The sequence below is a fragment of the Morus notabilis genome, unplaced genomic scaffold (assembly GCF_000414095.1).
Source record: "Morus notabilis unplaced genomic scaffold, ASM41409v2 Scaffold47, whole genome shotgun sequence".
In the NCBI taxonomy this organism is placed as follows: Eukaryota; Viridiplantae; Streptophyta; class Magnoliopsida; order Rosales; family Moraceae; genus Morus; species Morus notabilis.
The window spans coordinates 91,186-101,281 of record NW_010366182.1 but is presented as its reverse complement, the minus strand read 5'-3'; the positions used below and the strand labels follow the sequence as shown (position 1 = coordinate 101,281).

General features: G+C 34.7%; 1 protein-coding gene and 1 pseudogene across 1 annotated transcript; both read left to right on the top strand.

Moving 5' to 3' along the window:
- Positions 1-3,473: 3,473 nt before the first annotated feature.
- LOC21387516 (putative nucleobase-ascorbate transporter 10) lies at positions 3,474-6,668 on the top strand. Its single transcript, XM_024173265.1, has 14 exons — positions 3,474-3,615; positions 3,712-3,809; positions 3,924-4,100; positions 4,221-4,321; positions 4,456-4,531; positions 4,637-4,696; positions 4,789-4,973; positions 5,111-5,207; positions 5,335-5,421; positions 5,512-5,570; positions 5,717-5,808; positions 5,964-6,041; positions 6,160-6,323; positions 6,411-6,668. The coding sequence occupies exons 1-14, from the start codon at positions 3,474-3,476 to the stop codon at positions 6,627-6,629; spliced, it is 1,635 nt and encodes a 544-aa protein (XP_024029033.1). The 3' UTR covers positions 6,630-6,668.
- An 859-nt stretch (positions 6,669-7,527) lies between these two features.
- Positions 7,528-9,552, top strand: LOC21387515 (annotated as a pseudogene).
- Positions 9,553-10,096: the final 544 nt, after the last annotated feature.

Below are 10,096 nucleotides of genomic sequence, written 5' to 3'. Positions count from 1 at the left end.
TGGCGCATCTTTTTTCCGTTATCCGTATTGATAAAGTTGTGGCATCACAGTTGGCAGAATATGAATTTGGGCATAATGAATCAATTCAACCCCTCTGGTTAACAAATATACTAAACAAATAAATGATAGGTAAGATCAAGTTTGCAGATTTAGAAATAATGATACCATAAAGTGGAGATGTGGTGGTAGTTATACCTGTGAAATTTGGAGTTGTTTGGAAGCTATACTCAAACACAAATCATGATTTTGCTACAGTAATTTTTTATCTCTCAAAGAGTTTGAATTTCAAAATTTCTTTTCTCACAAAGTTTTTGTCAATGAACTCAAATCATGATTTGGGTATATATTCCAAATAGGCACTTGGAGTTTCAGACATATTAAAGAGATGTTGACGGGTCATGAGTGATTGAATATGCCCATTCATCTTTAATCCGATCCAATACGAAAGTCACTTGGAGGGTTTTTTAGAATCAATCAAATTAAGCCACATGAATAGTTGATGGAGAATTTAACCCAAAAAAAGCCTTACTTTCACCCTTTGGAAGCCTAAAAATCTTTGCTTCAGCCTTTGAAAAGCCCAAAGCCCAAGTCTCATGCCTCAGAAAATTTCCTTTAGCTCAAGCCTTGAGAAACCCAAAGGCTTTCCATGCAACAAGGCATGCCTAACGGATCACTTTTCATGTTAGGCATGTTTCTCTAACTCCTTTTCATATCAGGCTTCCATTCGGAGCACTCGCGCCCATAGAGCAACGTGGTGCCAAAGCAACTCAATGTCGAGCAAGTAGAAATGGCTTTTTAGTCATTCTCATACAAATAATCTCCGACAAAGGTTTGACACACGATCATATCCCTAAAGAGGAAAGTCTTCGGAGCACTAAGTTGAGTACACTCTTAAGAATTTCAGGTTTGAAATCATTTCATGTCAGCCAAAAATCCAGAACTTAGCCTCCAAGTATTTCTATTTTTATGGTGTCATTTTGACTCCTTTGAAAGGTAGCTGGGATTTTTCTTCAAAAGGAATGACGTGTGCAATGATCCATCAGTGCGCTGCTAGTTTCCCTTCATAGCAAGTTCTTAGAAGTCCTTCATCCCATTTTCGATGAGTCTTTTTGTCAAATTCAGAAAGTTAGTTGACATACTTGCTCCAAATGGAATGCTCCGACAACACGCTATCAGTTTCTCTCCATAATGAAATTTCAGAACATTTCATTCCGTTTTTAGACCATCTTTTTGTCAAACTCAAAAAGGAAGCTAATAGTCTTGATCCAAACGGAATTGAGTGTTCAAGCCTCCGTCAGAGCAGTTGTCAAGCACTTTCATTTTCTCCTATAAATACCCCCTCATTCTCTTCATTTCAACAAAGCAATACACATCATCAGACTCACTTGAGTGATGAAACTCTTGAGAAATCACTATATTTTCTCTTTCTCTGAGTGTTTTTTTTTCTTTCAAGTTTTTTGCTATAAAGACTTGAAGTCTTATTTAAGTTCTTGGGATTCTTAATAATATTTAAGTATTGTCAGTCTTAGAAACCCCCCAAGAATCCTCTTTAATCCTATTCTACCACCACTTGAAAGTGTTTTAAGAGTTTTTTTCATACTTTTTCAGAAGTATTCGAGCCTTCTTCTACGGAGTTACCCTCGTTCACCATTGCAGTGAGTGCTCCAAATAGCCTCTTCACTCCCAGAGCAATCTACATTCTCTCTCAGAGGTCTCTTTATTAGACTTCACTATATTTCTCTTCTCCATCAGCGTCTTGTTTGCACCATAAAAGACAAACGACCCCCAAAAAAATAAGGAAAAAAAGATTAAGAGGATAAAGTTTCTAATGATTAGGAAAAAATAAGAAAATTACACGTTTTCCTTCCGAATTATATGCCTTATCACAAAATACCTTATGAACTTTAATTTTAGCTTTTTTTCTCCCGAATTTTAGCAACTCTTGCAAATTTCCCCCCTCTGCTAAATTCTTACTTCTGTAATTGTTGTTGGCCACCATTGATGAACCTTGGAAAATTAAGAGAAAGTTAGTGTAGTAAAAAAATGACAAGTCCTAGTGCATAATTGCACTTATGTGTGACTAAACGAGGATGAGCTAATATAATAATTATGCACCAAAAATGGTCATTATTTGTGTGATACGTGTTATTCTGTTAAAAATATTAACATAAGGAGTTTTTTTTGTTAGGCTTCGCATTTCACATGACATTTTTTTACCAAAAATTTAGTTTAGGGGGAAAATTTGTAAGAGTTGTTGAAGTTTAGAGGGAAAAAAAACTAAAATTAAAATTTAAAAGGTATTTTGTAACAAGACTTATAATTCGAGGGGAAGACGTGTAATTTGTTCTTAATTAATAATATTCTTGCTGATGTTAGCTCAAATAATTGTGTGCATGAGTGTGTATACGTGTCCACTAAAATTTAAATTTAAATGATTTCATTTCTTATTAATAAAATGAGAGTTATAGACTCATTACTCGTACTGTTTTAAATATATATATATATATATATTATGAAAGTTGTTATTATGTGTAAACTAAAATACAAATCTAAGTACTGGATAATATCTAGGAAAAAAAATCGATTCTAAATTACAAGGAATTTAAAATTTCTGGCATGCGTTCGAAGTCACTGTCACCATAATTACTTGCCCAACCAGTTACGCCCGGTATGAAAGATATGTCATTTCTGTCGAGTTTTTGAAACTTTGCTCATTATTTTAAATTCGATCGCTGGGGCAATATTTTGTTTCTTAATTATTATTTGTTCGAGTAATCATGCAAAATATAAATTCTAATTATGTTAGTTATTTTATATTTTAATTAAAATAATTAATAATGATTTAGCTGCTTTTTTTTTTAATTTTTCTCCTTTCTAATTATTAATTAAATGGTTAACTATTTTAAAAAATGCATTCTACACAAGTTAAATATAATTAATATAGAGAGATTAGTCATTTCACTTGTATATTATTTTATTTTTTTAACTTTAATAAATGTAAAGATTTTTTTTATAAATTTAATGAAATTATTTATATTTTAAATTCAATAAATATAAAACTAATCTATATTTAACTAAAATAAATAGTATGATTAGAATGACCCACTAAAAAATTACTAATTAAAATAAATTTTTAGTCATTTTAATTTTTTTAGTCATTTTAGTTACTCGGCTTGAGAAGTAATGGAAAGAATTGATCAGATGGAACGTGATTGCTTTAGTCCAACATTTATAGCAATAAATCATTATCAGATTACGAATTTCCACCAAATATTTCCGACCACCCTCCAACGTTAACAGCAATAATTGATATATTAATCAAGTTACCATATCACCATTTGTAACCGTTTTCCAAATCCTTTTCTTTCCCGGGTAATAAAATACGTTGGACTCATGAAACCTTAATAATATAGAATAGAACTTTTTCCTCTTATCTACATATGCTCTTTCTCTAGTGCTCTGCTAAGACAGAGATGCCCCAATCAGCCTGTATTTGCAACACTAACAACAGAAACGACAATAATGGCAACAAAAAAGCCGAGGAGTTTCAGCCACACCCAGTCAAGGAACAACTACCCGGTGTTCAGTATTGTGTTAACAGTCCACCTCCATGGCGTTCGTCCTCTCTCTCTCTCTCTCTCAATTTTCTTTGTTCAAATATGATATTGTTTGGTTCTTCAACTTAATACACGGTGTTTTCATAACGTGTAGCTGAAGCTGTCGTTTTGGGTTTCCAGCACTATCTGTTGACTCTTGGTATTACCGTTTTGATTCCGAGTATGATAGTTCCACTAATGGGAGGTGGTGATGTAAGAAATACGAACTATATATATATATATATATATATATTTGTGACATGTTTGCTTTCTTATCAAACTTGTTATTAAATTCATTCATTCTTTGGTGTGTGTTTGTTGTCACAGATTGAGAAGGCTAAGGTGATCCAAACGTCTTTGTTTGTCTCAGGATTAAGCACATTCCTACAATCTTTATTTGGGACCCGACTACCATCTGTGGTTGTGGGTTCATATACATACGTTATTCCCACAACTTCTATTGTTCTATCCAGAAGATATACCACAATTCTAGACCCTGATGAGGTTAGTCCAAGATCCTCATTATTTATTATTATTTCTTTTTTTTTTTTCCTGAAAACAGAATTCTTATCAGCACTATCATTTCTTCTTCTTTTTTTATTTTTTATTTTTATTTTTTTCCAGAAGTTTATACAAACAATGAGAGGTATACAAGGTGCTATAATCATAACCGCATGTTTTCAGATATTAATTGGTTTCCTAGGCTTGTGGAGAAATGTTGTAAGGTAGGTTATCTCAGTTGAAAGTTTTTGAGAGGTAAAATTTGCTAAGAATTTTTAATTTGTCAAATTATGGATTATGGATATTAATATATGATCTTTGTGAATCATGATCATTGTTTCCTAAATTACTGGTTTAGGTTTCTTAGTCCTCTTTCTGTTGTCCCAGTCGTAACTTTCGCTGGAATTGGGCTCTATCATCTTGGTTTCCCCACGGTAAGAATTTCTTCATTGGATTTATTGCTTTTTATTGCTGCTTTTTCTATTTTAGTTCAATGTTTTTCTTGACACATTTTTGTCCCTCTTATTCTCTCCTTCTAGCTCGCAAAATGTGTTGAAGTTGGGCTTCCTGAGTTGATCATCTTCATTTTCATCTCACAGGCAAGTGTCGTTACCACTCTTAATCTTTTTGGTATTCATTTTTCCAAACGAGTATGTATTGCTTGATGAGCAATTAATAAACGGTCTTGCAGTATCTTCCTCGTTATATGAAAGCAAAAACACACAGATGTGATAGATTTTCATTGCTGTTCTCCGTCTCAATTGGATGGTTATATGCACTGTTTTTAACATCAACTGGCGTGTACAACAAGAAACCACCCAACACTCAAATTAGTTGTCGCACTGATCGCTCTGGGCTTATCCGTACAGCTCCTTGGTGAGACCCTCCAACAATATATATATATATATATATATATCACTAATGTTCTTTATCTGCATTATATAATATGCAGCAGTTATGTTGTCGTAATGTCGTTGATGAGCTTTTGACTATGTTAAAACTGTTATCTGCAGGATTTATATGCCTTATCCATTTCAATGGGGTAGTCCCACTTTTAATGCTGGAGAGACTTTCGCAATGATGGCAGCTTCTTTGGTTTCTCTCTTTGAGGTCTTTACTCCACTAACTTACCAGATATTTCAAAAGTCTTATACAAATTGAAAAATTCTTAAAGAGTTCAAATTATCAGCTTCTTGCGTACAATTTTGGCTTCATGGTTTACTTTCATGATTTGCAGTCCACTGGTACATTTTTTGCCACAGCAAGATATGGGAGTGCCACGCCTGTGCCACCTTCTGTAATTAGCCGTGGTGTTGGCTGGCTGGTAGGCGAATCTAATCCGGGTCGTCATTTTTTATTTTCTTGTTAAGTTTACTTCATTGACCTTTCATTGTTCTCCTTTCTTGATTTTCAGGGTATTGGGACCTTACTCAATGGAATGTTCGGTTCTCTAACCGGCACCACTGCATCAGTGTAATCAATTCAAACCTTGGCTGAAAGACAGATTCATATTCCCTTTATATTGTTGCAGTAATTTTATTCAATTAGAAAGTCCATCTCAGGGAAAGTTGTCCTAACTTTTTTTTTTTTTTCATTTTACCTTGTGTGCTGCCGTGCAGAGAAAATGCTGGTCTATTAGCACTGACGAAAGTCGGAAGCCGAAGAGTCATCCAGATATCAGCTGGCTTCATGATTTTCTTCTCTGTACTAGGTATACTACCACTTTAAAGAACACATTTTTGTCCGATGTTCTTTTCTTTCCTTTTTTATTCACCACAAAATTGTGCCATCCATAAAAGTGTGGAAACAAGAGGCATTACTGTTCAACATAGATTCTCATTATGCCTGATTTATGGTCTTGATCAGGAAAGTTTGGCGCTGTATTCGCTTCAATTCCTCTGCCAATTGTAGCAGCTTTGTACTGTGTTTTATTTGGCTATGTTGGTATGGAACTTCTTTTTCCTCAACCCTTTCCATTCTGCTGATTTTGTCATTCTTTTATGCCTTGTATCTGTACAAGTTGTATAAGATGATTAGTGGTGATCTCTATTGCTATATGCAGCTTCTGCTGGTTTCGGATTTCTCCAATTCTGCAACTTGAACAGTTTCAGGACTAAATTCATACTGGGGTTCTCTTTCTTCATGGGAATTTCAGTACCACAATATTTCAGAGAATATTATCACGTACAATCGGAGCATGGACATGTTCACAGCCATTCTGGATGGGTGAGAGCTTTCTCAACCATAAAATAGTATTTTCGTCATATTTTCGACATTGTCATTGTGCTAAAACTTTTTGTTGAATGATTTCAGTTCAACGACATTGTGACTGTCATCTTCATGTCACACACCATGGTGGCTGCCTTAGTTGCTTTGGTGTTGGATTGCTCGCTTTCCCGAGAAAACGATTTGACAAGAAAAGACAGTGGTTTGCATTGGTGGGAAAAGTTCAGCTTGTACGGATCAGATGTTAGGAATGATGAATTCTATGCATTGCCATGCAGATTGGACACGTTTTTCCCATCCCTTTGAAACCTCTTTACCAGTTCTGTTTGAAACTAAGCAGTATTTCCTATCATCTTAGTCAAAATAAAGGGAAAGCAAAGACAGAAACATTTCCTAGGTTTTGCGCTTAAACTTTTGTTGAGTTATTTGTTAATCAATGCAGTTCTTATAATTTTCTGTTTTCTCTTCCTTTTCTGTTCTGTCCACGCAAGTTAGTTTTTGGGTCGCAATGTTGACATCCCTGAGTTTTTATTTGTTTGACAAGTTTATAACTTCTTTTTGTGTTTGTTGTCCCAAACATCACATGGTTTATATCGAACTGCAGACCACCATATATCTTCCTTTCACCACCTCATCACTTCGTTATTTTAAAAAAAAAATAAAAAATAAAAAATAAAAAAAGAGGAAAAAATCACCTGCCAATTTTCTCACTCTTTCTATTCTCAATAAACAGTCCATATCAAGAACTTTCCCTTCCAATTCTCATTCGGTTTTGTTCTTGACTTGAAGGTAATTCTACTTCAATGCTATACATTATCGAGTATGTAATTTTTTCATGATCTTCTGACTTTAAAACATTTTTCTCGTTGCATTACCCCTCACTAGAGTGCATATTCAGGACTAAGTTTGTTAAAAACCAGCAAACTTATAGCTATATCCTTTTTTTTCCCCTCAAAGAGAACTTTTTGCCTAAAGAGCTTTCTCTTGAAAATTCAAATCACATCAACTCCATTGCTACAAATTGTGCAATTTTTTTTTTTTGACAATGTTAATCCGTTTGTTTCTTTGTTTGTGGGGGTTTTAGCGACGATAGGTGGTCGCCATGAGAATAGTTTGACTTCATTTGAAGAATTTGGTACCCGTTTTGACTGTGAAATTGGAAGCGATTTGTGTTCAAAGGAAGGGAAAGGTTAGGTTAGAGACTATGGAAGAAAGTGAAGTTTCAGCTTGTTGAATTTCATTCATTGCCAGAATATCTAAGGGACAACGAGTTCATCATTGGCCATTACCGATCAGAATGGCCTTTGAAGCAGGCTTTTCTTAGCATTTTCTCCCTTCATAATGAGACTCTTAATATCTCGACGTGAGTATAAGAAACTTTGTGCCTGTTTGGAATCATTTCCAAAAACGTTTTTCACGTTTTTCAAGAACTAAAAAATGAAAATGCACTCACAAATGCGTTTGGCATCGCATCTCCTGAAAAACAAAAATTGAAAACGTTTTTTACTTATTCCCAAAAAGTCAGCAAAACTGAAAACGATTAAGAAGACTTCTTTGCCTTCACTTTCTGGTTGGAGCCTTGCTGAACTTCTCACCAGTTGTATGCCTGAGCAATTTTCCCCTGCAAATCAGATAGACAATAACGTTGTGCTTTTGGTAAAATGTTTGTCTTGTCCTTGGTATCGTTTTCTAGCTTTCATCTTTTTTTTTTTTGCCAATTAAACGTTATATGATCAGAACAAAATCTCTTTACATGGCTTCTATTACAAAAAATACGATGCCAGCAAGCGGCAAGTAAGTGCAGCTTGCATTTCTTTCTCTGATTATAGTGATATTCTGCGGCGGCAAGGGTACATAGTTTTTACATTGAGAGTTTCTCCTCTTTCTTTCTTTCTTTCTTTTTTTTTTTTTTTTTTTTGCCTTATTGCTCTCTAATAGGAGGAATTAGAGCTTAATTCCTAACAGAACTTACACACGATCATGGCTGCACTTCCTCTAGGCTTCATATGTGTTAGTAACCTAGAACTCTGCTTCTAGAAAATTATATTTACTCTATATTGTGCTTTTATTGCAAAGATTTCTGTTAAGCTTAAGCTAATTATATTTTTTTTTTAACCAAGAAACTATCCATGGATAATGCATCATATCAACTACAGAATTTCTGTATCCAAAAACTTCTAAAGGCCTACATAACAAAATTCTCTACCATGTTAAATTTACCTATTTTCCTCAATGCCCTTTTGTTCTACAATCCTAATTAGTTCTCTTTACTCCTCGTTTTCTTTTCACAGCATGGTTTAAAAGATGTCACGAACATGTTAACCCCCCATATGGTCTCCCCAATCTCAAGGTGCCCATTTTGCCTTCTTAAGTGGAGCAATGCTCTGCTTGCTAGCCAGCAGCACATGCCTTTCGTACATTATCCTACGCATTGACTATGCAGGCCTTGCTGCACTCATCTCCACCTCCTTCTACCCTCATGTCTACTACTCTTTCATTTGCAGCCAGTGGTAAAATATAAAACTATTATTGGCCCACCTCCTAATAGCTTAAGCTTTTAGGATAGATTGATAAACTAACATAGTATCAGAGTGGGATGTCCTAAATTTAAACTCTCGTAATTACTCTTTATTCCCATTTAAATTGTCATCACGTGTTGAGTATTTATATATCTCGAGCTTAAATATTCACGTGTTGTGCTTTTCAATTAATTTACCTACACGATTACTCATTATTCAGCCCACACGTGAGAGAGAGTGTTAAAGTATAAAATTATTATTGGTCCACCTTCTAATAGCTTAAATTTTTAGGATGAATTGATAAACTAACACGCAGCCTCTACTTGGCTTCAATAACTATACTAGCACTAGCCACCATTTTTTTCTCTCTGCTCCCTTTCTCCCAAAAACCCAAGTTTCGCAGGCTTAGAGCCTCTCTCTTCTTCGGCATGGGAATTTCAGGCGTGGCGCCAATTATTCACAAGCTGATCTTGTACAGGAATCAGAAAGAGGCCCTCCAAACTACTTGCTATGAGGTCTTGATGGGGGTTTTCTATGGTTTGGGAGCTTTGGTTTACGCAGCGAGAATACCGGAGCGATGGAGGCCTGGAAAGTTTGACATTGCCGGCCACAGTCATCAGCTTTTCCATGTCTTGGTTGTGGCTGGAGCTTACACGCACTATTGTGCCGGACTTGTCTATCTCCAATGGAGGGACTTGCAAGGCTGTTAAAGGTTGAGGTCTTGACTTTGTGAAAGGGAAAAAAAGTACGGGTCTGTTATCTTAGAGTGTGATTTGAGTGTAGTTATTGAGTTAAATTTGAGTTATAACTTGAGTTGAAGTTGTAATTTGAGTTTGTATTTGGTTGTGTACATTTGAGTTATGGTTCGAGATAAGAATCTTTTTGAGTTTGTGTTTGAGTGAGTCAAAACTTAAATTTGTATTTAGATAGTATTTTAATAAAAACTCAATAGTGATGAAAAATTTTAATATGATATATAGGTGAGATTTTATTTATCTTTTCGTTGTCAATGCATAGAAAAAAATCATCTCAATCATGATTAAAACGAAAAAATTATAGCATTTTTAATAATAGAAAAAATATTGTTCATTAATTTGAGTTCGAGTTTCTGAACTCGAATTGAAGGGAAAACTTAAACTCGAGTTTTAGTCCAAAACTCAAGTTCAAACTCAAGTTCAAACTCGAGTTCAAACTTAAAAGAATATGAACTTGAATAAAATTGGAACTCGAGTTGTTTTTTTTTTTTGAGTTTTT